This window comes from Neodiprion lecontei, chromosome 4 (assembly GCF_021901455.1).
Source record: "Neodiprion lecontei isolate iyNeoLeco1 chromosome 4, iyNeoLeco1.1, whole genome shotgun sequence".
NCBI lineage: Eukaryota > Metazoa > Arthropoda > Insecta > Hymenoptera > Diprionidae > Neodiprion > Neodiprion lecontei.
Window position 1 is genome coordinate 7247791 of NC_060263.1, and position 13763 is coordinate 7261553.

The 13763-nt window shown below is 40.9% G+C and overlaps 1 protein-coding gene across 1 annotated transcript in view; it reads right to left on the minus strand.

Moving 5' to 3' along the window:
* LOC124293900 overlaps positions 1-12170 on the minus strand; it is a 96441-nt gene extending 84271 nt beyond the window's left edge. Inside the window, exons 1-4 of the mRNA XM_046736801.1 lie at positions 11935-12170; positions 11561-11694; positions 11263-11320; positions 11149-11186 (exon numbers count right to left, since the gene is read on the minus strand). Coding sequence (XP_046592757.1) covers positions 11149-11186; positions 11263-11320; positions 11561-11694; positions 11935-12161 — 457 coding nt within the window. The 5' untranslated portion in view covers positions 12162-12170. The remainder of the gene's footprint in view (positions 1-11148; positions 11187-11262; positions 11321-11560; positions 11695-11934) is intronic.
* Between the last annotated feature and the right edge of the window lie 1593 nt (positions 12171-13763).

The window sequence follows — 13763 nt, forward strand, 5'->3', positions numbered from 1 at the left end:
AGAGTTCCTTGGGGTCCAATTGTTCGGGAAAGAGTCATACGAATCAATTCTGAGACGAAAAATTCTTTGGTCGAAAAAAAAGGAAGGTTAACCCCTTTGTATTTTTGGCGAAAATTTTCGCGATTTTCAAAAGTGCTGGAATAAATTAATTGTGGCACTATTCCGACGTACTTTTGCGTGAGAAATCGATTGGGCGCAGTCCCAATACGCTGCGATCAACGCATCGAAAGTTACAGCCGAAAAACGAAAACCTGAATTTTCGACATTTTTCAGCAGGTGCTTTTTTTCTTGTATCTTCTCTCCCGTCGATCCCACGCTCCTTTTGCTGCGTTTTCTGAGTTCCTTGGGGTCCAATTGGTCGGGAAAGAGTCATACGAATCAATTCTGAGACGAAAAATATTTTGGTCAAAAAAAAAGGAAGGTTAACCCCTTTGTATTTTTGGCGAAAATTTTCGCGATTTTTAAAAGTGCTGGAATAAATTAATTGTGGCACTATTCCGACGTAATTTTGCGAGGGAAATCGATTGGGCGCAGTCCCAATACGCTGCGATCAACGCATCGAAAGTTACAGATGAAAAACGAAAACCTGAATTTTCGACATTTTTCAGCAGGTGCTTTTTTTCTTGTATCTTCTCTTCCGTTGATCCCACGCTCCTTTTGCTGCGTTTTCTGAGTTCCTTGGGGTCCAATTGGTCGGGAAAGAGTCATACGAATCAATTCTGAGACGAAAAATTTTTTGGTCAAAAAAAAAGGAAGGTTAACCCCTTTGTATTTTTGGCGAAAATTTTCGCGATTTTTAAAAGTGCTGGAATAAATTAATTGTGGCACTATTCCGACGTAATTTTGCGAGGGAAATCGATTGGGCGCAGTCCCAATACGCTGCGATCAACGCATCGAAAGTTACAGCCAAAAAACGAAAACCTGAATTTTCGACATTTTTCAGCAGGTGCTTTTTTCCTCGTATCTTCACTCCCGTTGATCCCACGCTCCTTTTGCTGCGTTTTCTGAGTTCCTTGGGGTCCAATTGTTCGGGAAAGAGTCATACGAATCAATTCTGAGACGAAAAATTTTTTGGTCGAAAAAAAAGGAAGGTTAACCCCTTTGTATTTTTGGCGAAAATTTTCGCGATTTTCAAAGGTGCTGGAATAAATTAATTGTGGCACTATTCCGACGTACTTTTGCGAGAGAAATCGATTGGGCGCGGTCCCAATACGCTGCGATCAACGCATCGAAAGTTGCAGCCAAAAAACGAAAACCTGAATTTTCGACATTTTTCAGCAGGTGCTTTTTTCCTCGTATCTTCTCTCCCGTTGATCCCACGCTCCTTTTGCTGCGTTTTCTGAGTTCCTTGGGGTCCAATTGTTCGGGAAAGAGTCATACGAATCAATTCTGAGACGAAAAATTTTTTGGTCGAAAAAAAAGGAAGGTTAACCCCTTTGTATTTTTCGCGAAAATTTCCGCAATTTTCAAAAGTGCTGGAATAAATTAATTGTGGCACTATTCCGACGTACTTTTGCGTGAAAAATCGATTGGGCGCAGTCCCAATACGCTGCGATCAACGCATCGAACGTTACAGCCAAAAAACGAAAACCTGAATTTTCGACATTTTTCAGCAGGTGCTCTTTTCCTCGTATCTTCTCTCCCGTTGATCCCACGCTCCTTTTGCTGCGTTCTCAGAGTTCTTTGGGATCCAATTGGTCGGGAAAGAGTCATACGAATCAATTCTGAGACGAAAAATTTTTTGGTCAGAAAAAAAGGAAGGTTAACCCCTTTGTATTTTTGGCGAAAATTTTCGCGATTTTCAAAAGTGCTGGAATAAATTAATTGTGGCACTATTCTGACGTAATTTTGCGAGGGAAATCGATTGGGCGCAGTCCCAATACGCTGCGATCAACGCATCGAAAGTTACAGCCAAAAAACGAAAACCTGAATTTTCGACATTTCTCAGCAGGTGCTTTTTTCCTCGTACTTTCTCTCCCGTTGATCACACGCTCCTTTTGCTGCGTTTTCAGAGTTCCTTGGGGTCCAATTGTTCGGGAAAGAGTCATACGAATCAATTCTGAGACGAAAAATTTTTTGGTCGAAAAAAAAGGAAGGTTAACCCCTTTGTATTTTTGGCGAAAATTTTCGCGATTTTCAAAAGTGCTGGAATAAATTAATTGTGGCACTATTCCGACGTACTTTTGCGTGAGAAATCGATTGGGCGCAGTCCCAATACGCTGCGATCAACGCATCGAAAGTTACAGCCGAAAAACGAAAACCTGAATTTTCGACATTTTTCAGCAGGTGCTTTTTTTCTTGTATCTTCTCTCCCGTTGATCCCACGCTCCTTTTGCTGCGTTTTCTGAGTTCCTTGGGGTCCAATTGGTCGGGAAAGAGTCATACGAATCAATTCTGAGACGAAAAATTTTTTGGTCAAAAAAAAAGGAAGGTTAACCCCTTTGTATTTTTGGCGAAAATTTTCGCGATTTTTAAAAGTGCTGGAATAAATTAATTGTGGCACTATTCCGACGTAATTTTGCGAGGGAAATCGATTGGGCGCAGTCCCAATACGCTGCGATCAACGCATCGAAAGTTACAGCCAAAAAACGAAAACCTGAATTTTCGACATTTTTCAGCAGGTGCTCTTTTCCTCGTATCTTCTCTCCCGTTGATCCCACGCTCCTTTTGCTGCGTTCTCAGAGTTCTTTGGGATCCAATTGGTCGGGAAAGAGTCATACGAATCAATTCTGGAACGAAAAATTTTTTGGTCAGAAAAAAAGGAAGGTTAACCCCTTTGTATTTTTGGCTAAAATTTTCGCGATTTTCAAAAGTGCTGGAATAAATTAATTGTGGCACTATTCCGACGTAATTTTGCGAGGGAAATCGATTGGGCGCAGTCCCAATACGCTGCGATCAACGCATCGAAAGTTACAGCCAAAAAACGAAAACCTGAATTTTCGACATTTTTCAGCAGGTGCTTTTTTCCTCGTACCTTTTCTCCCGTTGATCACACGCTCCTTTTGCTGCGTTTTCAGAGTTCCTTGGGGTCCAATTGTTCGGGAAAGAGTCATACGAATCAATTCTGAGACGAAAAATTTTTTGGTCGAAAAAAAAGGAAGGTTAACCCCTTTGTATTTTTGGCGAAAATTTTCGCGATTTTCAAAAGTGCTGGAACAAATTAATTGTGGCACTATTCCGACGTACTTTTGCGTGAGAAATCGATTGGGCGCAGTCCGAATACGCTGCGATCAACGCATCGAAAGTTACAGCCAAAAAACGAAAACCTGAATTTTCGACATTTTTCAGCAGGTGCTTTTTTCCTCGTACCTTCTCTACCGTTGATCCCACGCTCCTTTTGCTGCGTTCTCAGAGTTCCTTGGAATCCAATTGGTCGGGAAAGAGTCATACGAATCAATTCTGAGACGAAAAATTTTTTGGTCAAAAAAAAAGGAAGGTTAACCCCTTTGTATGTTTGGCGAAAATTTTCGCGATTTTCGAAAGTGCTGGAATAAATTAATTGTGGCACTATTCCGACGTAATTTTGCGAGGGAAATCGATTGGGCGCAGTCCCAATACGCTGCGATCAACGCATCGAAAGTTACAGCCGAAAAACGAAAACCTGAATTTTCGACATTTTTCAGCAGGTGCTTTTTTTCGTGTATCTTCTCTCCCGTTGATCCCACGCTCCTTTCGCTGCGTTTTCTGAGTTCCTTGGGGTCCAATTGGTCGGGAAAGAGTCATACGAATCAATTCTGAGACGAAAATCGTTTTGGTCAAAAAAAAAGGAAGGTTAACCCCTTTGTATGTTTGGCGAAAATTTTCGCGATTTTCAAAAGTGCTGGAATAAATTAATTGTGGCACTATTCCGACGTAATTTTGCGAGGGAAATCGATTGGGCGCAGTCCCAATACGCTGCGATCAACGCATCGAAAGTTACAGCCGAAAAACGAAAACCTGAATTTTCGACATTTTTCAGCAGGTGCTTTTTTTCGTGTATCTTCTCTCCCGTTGATCCCACGCTCCTTTCGCTGCGTTTTCTGAGTTCCTTGGGGTCCAATTGGTCGGGAAAGAGTCATACGAATCAATTCTGAGACGAAAAATTTTTTGGTCAAAAAAAAAGGAAGGTTAACCCCTTTGTATTTTTGGCGAAAATTTTCGCGATTTTTAAAAGTGCTGGAATAAATTAATTGTGGCACTATTCCGACGTAATTTTGCGAGGGAAATCGATTGGGCGCAGTCCCAATACGCTGCGATCAACGCATCGAAAGTTACAGCCAAAAAACGAAAACCTGAATTTTCGACATTTTTCAGCAGGTGCTTTTTTCCTCGTACCTTTTCTCCCGTTGATCACACGCTCCTTTTGCTGCGTTTTCAGAGTTCCTTGGGGTCCAATTGTTCGGGAAAGAGTCATACGAATCAATTCTGAGACGAAAAATTTTTTGGTCGAAAAAAAAGGAAGGTTAACCCCTTTGTATTTTTGGCGAAAATTTTCGCGATTTTCAAAAGTGCTGGAACAAATTAATTGTGGCACTATTCCGACGTACTTTTGCGTGAGAAATCGATTGGGCGCAGTCCGAATACGCTGCGATCAACGCATCGAAAGTTACAGCCAAAAAACGAAAACCTGAATTTTCGACATTTTTCAGCAGGTGCTTTTTTCCTCGTACCTTCTCTACCGTTGATCCCACGCTCCTTTTGCTGCGTTCTCAGAGTTCCTTGGAATCCAATTGGTCGGGAAAGAGTCATACGAATCAATTCTGAGACGAAAAATTTTTTGGTCAAAAAAAAAGGAAGGTTAACCCCTTTGTATGTTTGGCGAAAATTTTCGCGATTTTCGAAAGTGCTGGAATAAATTAATTGTGGCACTATTCCGACGTAATTTTGCGAGGGAAATCGATTGGGCGCAGTCCCAATACGCTGCGATCAACGCATCGAAAGTTACAGCCGAAAAACGAAAACCTGAATTTTCGACATTTTTCAGCAGGTGCTTTTTTTCGTGTATCTTCTCTCCCGTTGATCCCACGCTCCTTTCGCTGCGTTTTCTGAGTTCCTTGGGGTCCAATTGGTCGGGAAAGAGTCATACGAATCAATTCTGAGACGAAAATCGTTTTGGTCAAAAAAAAAGGAAGGTTAACCCCTTTGTATGTTTGGCGAAAATTTTCGCGATTTTCAAAAGTGCTGGAATAAATTAATTGTGGCACTATTCCGACGTAATTTTGCGAGGGAAATCGATTGGGCGCAGTCCCAATACGCTGCGATCAACGCATCGAAAGTTACAGCCGAAAAACGAAAACCTGAATTTTCGACATTTTTCAGCAGGTGCTTTTTTTCGTGTATCTTCTCTCCCGTTGATCCCACGCTCCTTTCGCTGCGTTTTCTGAGTTCCTTGGGGTCCAATTGGTCGGGAAAGAGTCATACGAATCAATTCTGAGACGAAAAATTTTTTGGTCAAAAAAAAAGGAAGGTTAACCCCTTTGTATTTTTGGCGAAAATTTTCGCGATTTTTAAAAGTGCTGGAATAAATTAATTGTGGCACTATTCCGACGTAATTTTGCAAGGGAAATCGATTGGGCGCAGTCCCAATACGCTGCGATCAACGCATCGAAAGTTACAGCCAAAAAACGAAAACCTGAATTTTCGACATTTTTCAGCAGGTGCTTTTTTCCTCGTATCTTCTCTCCCGTTGATCCCACGCTCCTTTTGCTGCGTTTTCTGAGTTCCTTGGGATCCAATTGTTCAAGAAAGAGTCATACGAATCAATTCTGAGACGAAAAATTTTTTGGTCGAAAAAAAAGGAAGGTTAACCCCTTTGTATTTTTGGCGAAAATTTTCGCGATTTTCAAAAGTGCTGGAATAAATTAATTGTGGCACTATTCCGACGTACTTTTGCGAGAGAAATCGATTGGGCGCAGTCCCAATACGCTGCGATCAACGCATCGAAAGTTACAGCCAAAAAACGAAAACCTGAATTTTCGACATTTTTCAGCAGGTGCTTTTTTCCTCGTACCTTCTCTCCCGTTGATCCCACGCTCCTTTTGCTGCGTTTTCAGAGTTCCTTGGGATCCAATTGGTCGGGAAAGAGTCATACGAATCAATTCTGAGACGAAAAATTTTTTGGTCAAAAAAAAAGGAAGGTTAACCCCTTTGTATTTTTGGCGAAAATTTTCGCGATTTTTAAAAGTGCTGGAATAAATTAATTGTGGCACTATTCCGACGTAATTTTGCGAGGGAAATCGATTGGGCGCAGTCCCAATACGCTGCGATCAACGCATCGAAAGTTACAGCCAAAAAACGAAAACCTGAATTTTCGACATTTTTCAGCAGGTGCTTTTTTCCTCGTATCTTCTCTCCCGTTGATCCCACGCTCCTTTTGCTGCGTTTTCTGAGTTCCTTGGGATCCAATTGTTCAAGAAAGAGTCATACGAATCAATTCTGAGACGAAAAATTTTTTGGTCGAAAAAAAAGGAAGGTTAACCCCTTTGTATTTTTGGCGAAAATTTTCGCGATTTTTAAAAGTGCTGGAATAAATTAATTGTGGCACTATTCCGACGTACTTTTGCGAGAGAAATCGATTGGGCGCAGTCCCAATACGCTGCGATCAACGCATCGAAAGTTACAGCCAAAAAACGAAAACCTGAATTTTCGACATTTTTCAGCAGGTGCTTTTTTCCTCGTATCTTCTCTCCCGTTGATCCCACGCTCCTTTTGCTGCGTTTTCTGAGTTCTTCGGGGTCTAATTGGTCGGAAAAGAGTCATACGAATCAATTCTGAGACGAAAAATTTTTTGGTCAAAAAAAAAAGAAGGTTAACCCCTTTGTATTTTTGGCGAAAATTTTTGCGATTTTCAAAAGTGCTGGAATAAATTAATTGTGGCACTATTCCGACGTACTTTTGCGAGAGAAATCGATTGGGCGCAGTCCCAATACGCTGCGATCAACGCATCGAAAGTTACAGCCAAAAAACGAAAACCTGAATTTTCGACATTTTTCAGCAGGTGCTTTTTTCCTCGTATCTTCTCTCCCGTTGATCCCACGCTCCTTTTGCTGCGTTTTCTGAGTTCCTTGGGATCCAATTGGTCGGGAAAGAGTCATACGAATCAATTCTGAGACGAAAAATTTTTTGGTCAAAAAAAAAGGAAGGTATTTTTGGCGAAAATTTTCGTGATTTTCAAAAGTGCTGGAATACATTGTTTCGTACACTATTCCTACGTAATTTTGCGAGAGAAATCGTTCGGGTGCAGTCCCAATACGCTGCGAGCAACGTATAGAAAGTTACAGCGGAGAAACGAGAACCTGAGTTTTCGACATTTTTCAGCTGGTGCTCTTTCCTTCGTAGTTTCTCAGCTGTTGATCCCACGCTCTTCTCGCGGCGTTTCCTGAGTTCTCAGGCGTACAATTGGTCCGGAAATGGTCATACTAGTCCAATCGGAGACCAAAATTTTTTCGCTCAAAAAAACAGTATGGCTTACCCCTTTGTATTTCTGGCAATAATTTGGCGATTTTGGAAAGTGCTGCAATAAATTGTTTCGCGCACTATTTCGACGTAATTTGGCGAGAGAAATCGATTGGGTGCAGTCACAATCCGCTGCGAGAAACGTATAAAAAGTTACAGCCGAAAAACGAAAACCTGAGTTTTCGACATTTTGCAGCTGGTGCTCTTTCCTTCGTAGTTCCTCTGCTTTCAATCCCGCGCTGTTTTCGCTGTGTTTTCTTAGTTTTCAGGGGTACAATTGGTCTGGAAAGGGTCATACTAGTACAATCGAAGACTGAAAGGTTTTCGCTAAAAAAAACAGCAAGGCCTACCACTGTGTTACGTGGGGGTTTACGTGTACTGAGCGGTGATAGTTAATGATGAATGGAATAATCAAAGATGCTCCACATCAACGATAATGGATAAAAATCAAAACTCAGAATACCTACCTTCCAATAAGCCGGTAATGTAGGTACGTTGTTGCCTAGTCCTATACAGGTCTGTGAGAGTTGTTCAAATGGTTGAGGCTAATCTATAATAATGAAAATGGGAAAAGGTCGTTGTTCAAAATAAATGGTTTGAAGTGATTCATCTGGTAAAAGATAAAGTATATTCTGTAACAATGAATGACGATAATGACGTAGGACCTGAAAGTAGCAATTCAATAAAGTGTTTGAGTAACATACAACAGTGCACGCTGACGGACGAATTTATATTCAAACGCAGAGAAGCCGCAGAATCACTAAATTTGACCGTTTGCGTGTTTGAGCAAATCGTGTGTCATTCTATTCTAAATGCTATTATTTATTTGATACCAAGAACATCTATGCTGAACGATACTTATAACTAGCTGGTCGTGATTATTCGATATTGTAACTCTCTTTTTAGATTATCTTGAATTAATTATAAAGTGGGGCCGAGCTGAAGACTGGAGAATAACTCTCTGAATTCCCAAGGAAATTGCCTATAGCTGGACACCAATTCTTGTTACTGTTATTTCGAATTGTGTTCAAATCTTGGAAACAATACCTTTGATCTAATTAAGGGTAGTGAAGCTAGCCACCAACTTTAGTCTTACTTTTAAATGGATATTACACCAGTCAATTTTGATTAGAAAGGTGAAAACAAGAATTCGTTCGCTGTTGGAGATTAGCATTCGGATTGACTTATCTTTAGATGTATTCTTGTGGTGATGAGATCGAGAGCCGTCGGTAGGTCGGTCTGTGTCAGTAGTATACTGGAGCAGGGCCTCACCTCGAGTCCTTAAGGGTGGATGAATGATATTGGAAACGATGAACCCGGTCCCTCAGTCTTGATTATCAAAAGTTACTTTTCACAATAAATGTCCATATGTTTCACTCGTGGTTTTGATATGTAATGGTTTGTATTATTATTATTGAAATGATTATTTTACGGAAGTGATAAAGTTCTTGATTATTATAGTAAATGCTTAATATTACCAGAACCGGATTGAATCTGGGCTAAACTTCGTTTATTTAAGGAAAATGGATTATCATAAAAATGTCTATTCTCGAAGATATAAGAATAGTAAAGAACAGGAAAGAATTTAGAAGGTAGGAGATAGTGAGTCTTTTGTAGCTAACAGAATAACTGAATGTTCGGATTTGACGAATTAGCAAGAGTTTTTAGGCCGGTCACAACTAAGATTTTCCAAACGCTACTATTACTCGAGAAGGGCTAATACGGGTTGACGTCCACGCACCTCGCGACTTGACAGACGAAAGACATGGCTGCTTGGGCCTGAGGATATTAATAGGGAAAAATCTGCAGTTGCAATAAGTTGCAACGGTAATTAGCCAATTAAGCGCGGGGGCGACCTCCCGGTGTCCAAATCTACACGGTCAGTGTTAGTTCGCGCCTTTCGACGGTGTTCCGACGATTCTCAATCTCGTCACTTATACGTACAAGATGTTGACAAAAGGTATCTTAAGATAATTCTCACGCATTCATCCACACATCTTAACAAATAATCTATTTTAATTTGGTGGTTGCAAAGGTAGTGGTTTATCCTAATTATTGATGATAATTTTCACTTAAAAATAGAGATATTCCCGGGCTGAGCGCCGCTGTTACTAGGTCAGTAATTTTATAGCGCAATTCTTGGTGTCAGTAAATAAGATACAATGTCAGCGGATTCTGAGGACAGTATGTGACCTTATTAGAATATGAGATTGTGATGAAATAATTGAAGAAATTAGAGAAATGAAATGAAATGGAATTTTGAAAAGGGTACGCCAAGGCGGTACGTCGGGGCGTAACACCTTTGTATTTTTGGCGCAAATTTTGGCGATCTTGAAAAGTCCTGGAATAAATTCTTTCGTGCACTTTTCCGACGTAATTTTGCGAGAGGAATCGATTGGTCGCAGTCCCAATGCGCTGCGAAAAACGGATCAGACGTTACAGCCAAAAAACCAGATTCAGTATTTCTGATATTTTTCAGCTGGTGCTCTTTCCTTCGTACTTTCTCTGCTGTTAGTCCCACGCTCTTTTTGCCCTTTCCAGGTATAACCCGAGGTGGTTGTCGGAGGTGGTTGACGGTGGTTGGAGGTGGTCGGAGGTGAACGAGGAGGACGATGATTTGTGCTCGGTGAGTAAAACATTTTTATAATATTTGATGGCAATGTTGATTGTATTTGATATATAATTTTGCAAACTTGTCACGCTGACAATGAATTATTTCAATTCATTTTTCGCGCGAGCACAAACTCAGTAGATATTAATGCGCTAATAAAATGTATTATGTAACTGATTCCTTAATTAATTACATTAATCCTTACACAATATTTTTAATGTGTTCTTATACTGTAAATATATACTACTGTTCCCGGTATAACCCTAGGTGGTTATCGGTGCTTGTTGGAGGTGGTTGGCGGTGGTTGGAGGTGTTCGGAGGTGGACGAGGAGGAGAACGAGGAAGACGAGGAGAACAAGGTGGACGAGGATGACGAGGATTTGTGCACTGTGAGTATAACATTCTGAAGTATTAAACAGAGTAGCAGTAGGGTTAGGAGTAGGATCAGGAGTAGGATCATGAGTAGGAGTAGGAGTAGAATCAGGAGTAGGAGTAGTAGTAGAATAGGAGTAGGATCAGAAGTAGGATACCCTACCCTACCCTACCCTACCCCTTCCTACCGCCTACCCTATTCTATTCTTTCCTACCCTACTGCCTACTCTACTTCTCTGGCCACCCTTCTACTCCTAATCCTATTCTAACTTATACTATTCCCACTACTACTCCTATTCCTACTTCTCTTCCTGATCCTACTGCTTCTATTCCTACTTCTACTCCTACTCCTTCTCCTACTTCTTCTCCTTCTCCCACTTCTAGTTCTGATCCCACTCCTATACCTGATCCCACACCTACCTCCGACCCTACTCACACTTCCACTCCTGATCCCACTCCTACTCTTGACCCTACTCCTACTCCTGACCTACTCCTACTCCTGCTCCTGATCCTACTCCTCCTTCCACTCCTGATTCTACTCCTTATCACACTGCTCCTTCTACTCTTGATTCTATCCCTAATTCTACTCCTGATTCTACTCCTACTTCTACTCCTGATCCTACTCCTGATTTCACTCCTACTCCTGATCCTACACCTACTTCTGATCCTACTCCTACTCCTACTCCTGATTCGACTCCTTATCCTATTCTTACTCCAGATCCTACTCTTACTTGCATTCCTACTCCTACTCCTACTCCTACTCCTACTCCTACTACATTCGATATCATAAAAAAGTTATACTCACAGTGCACAAGTTGTCGTCCTCCTCGTCGTACACCTCCGACCACCTCCAAGCACCGCCAACCACCTTCAACAACCATTCATGACCATCTTGGGTTATACCTGGAATAGTGATAAATATTTTCAGTATAAGAACACATCAAAAATATTGTGTAAGGAATAATATAATCAATTAATCAATCAATAATATAATAAATTTTACTAGCGCATTTATAGCTAATGAATTTGTGCTTGCGCGAAAAATGAATTGAAATAATTTATTGTAAACATGACAAGTTTGAAAAATTTCAAATAAAATATAATGACAATTGTTATGCAATTTTATAACAATGTTAAACCCACCGAGGACAAATCCTTGCCCTCCACGTCCACCTTGTTCTTCTTGTCTTCCTCGTCCTCCTCCTCGTCCACCTCCGACTACCACCAACCACCCCCAACCACCTCCAGCGACCACTGCTAACCACCTCGGGTTATACCTGGAATAGTCACAAATATTTTTAGTATAAGAACACATAAAAAACATTGTCTAAGGATTAATATAATTATTTATTTAATTATTAATATAATAAATTTTATTAGCTCATATACAGCTACTGAATTTGTGCTTGCGCGAAAAATGAATTGAAATAATTTATTGTAAACATTACAAGTTCAAAAACTTTTAGAGAAAATAGAATCACAATCGCCAATAAATATTATAAAAATATTATACTCACTGTGCACAAATCCTCATCCTCTCCGTCTGCCTTGTTCTCCTCGTCTCCCTTCTCGTTGTCCTCCTTCTCCTTGTCCTCTGCCTGAAGTCGAGTTTTGCCGGCTGGTCGACCTGGAGCGCAGGAACCACGGAGCGCTTGCCCTGTAGTCGAGTTTCACCAGGTAGTGGACCTGGAGCGCACGAACCATCGAGCGCTTGTCCTGGATGTCGAGTTTTACCAGGTTGCATACCTGGAGCGCAAGAACCACGGAGTGCGTGTCCTGGAAGTCCAGTTTCACCAGGTAGTGGACCTGGAGTGCAAGAACCATGGAGCACTCGTCCTGGAAGCCGAGTTTTACCAGGCTACGTACCTGAAGCAAAGGAACCACGGAGCGCGTGTCCTGGAAGTCGAGTTTCACCAGGTAGTGGACTTCGAGCGCAAGAACCACGGTGCGTTTGTCCTGGAAGTTGTTTCTCCAGGTAGCGGACCTGGAGCGCAGGAACCACGGAGTGCTTGTCCTGGAAGTTTAATTTCACCAGGTAGCGGACCCGGAGCGCAGGATCCAGGAGATAGAGAACCCGGTACTCGAAATCTGCGGAGCGCGATTCTCATACGTCCGCTCTACTGCGCGGTTGTTTCCAGACTGAGGAATTCGGCTAGCTGATTACTATAGATCGATGACGTCAAGAGAAAAAAAATTTTGTGTGACGTCACTTTCTGAACATCCGAACATCCAAACTTTGGTTTCGAACTTTAATACTATTCATGATGATGTATGATGTATGATGTATGATGAAATGATATGATGTATAATGATTTTAGTTTTTACATTTCATACAGAAAATACGCACTTTATCTTTCCTGCCGATTCCAGAATCAAGCGGCTAGGCCCTTCGATGGTCAGCCGTTGACTAAAGATGTATTCTTCACTTAACGGGTCAGCTAATAACGCTGCCGTTCTGCGACAGTTGGATCATAACACTTTTTGCTCGTACCTTTCAAATGTGTGTTAAAATACACTTGAAGTTTTAAGAAGCTTCGTTCGGTCTTTCCCTATCAAAAAAAAAACAAAAAAGTTGTCGACAATCACCTTCTTAGGTCTTTAAATCAGGACACCGTGTTAAATACTGTTTCATATACGGAGCATCCATTTCATCTCGATTGAAATTAGCGCATCCGTGATGTATTACAGTTACTCTGAATGTTTTTCCATACGAACACTTTTTAAAAAATAATTCTGCTTCTCTACCTGACGTAGATACTTCATTTGCGACTAGCTAAAATAGCGTTTCGATTCTATGCCCACGATAATTCAAGATCGAGAGAGCAAATGAAAAGTCGTTGCAATGATTATCAATATTAATATTATGGAATACATCGAGTGCGTATCGAATAGAATCCCGTTTCGAAATGAATATTTCTTCTATTTTTATATCATAGACGTATTATTGTAGATAATCTAGTTTATCTCCTGAAAAATTATCAAATTTATAGTATGCATCACCTATTAATCGTAAATGGATCATACAGATTAATATCGTACATGGACCGCATATACATATACGTATACTGTCTGGTCTCTGCATCATTATTACATCTGATCTATTATTATTTACGATCTATGTATCCATACTTGTCTCGGGTACCTATACTTTAATTAAATCACTGTTTTGCTGCGAATTTCGCAAGAAATTTATTCGTATTATCATGTTCTTATATCGCCAGCAAGTTTGTAAGTACACACAGGCTGAGTACTGGCTTGGGCTTACCATTGCGAAGACTGTGCTACTTGGAAGGTGAATGCGGCCAGCATCATGTCGAAATCGGTAAACTCTCTGATGTTCTGCAAT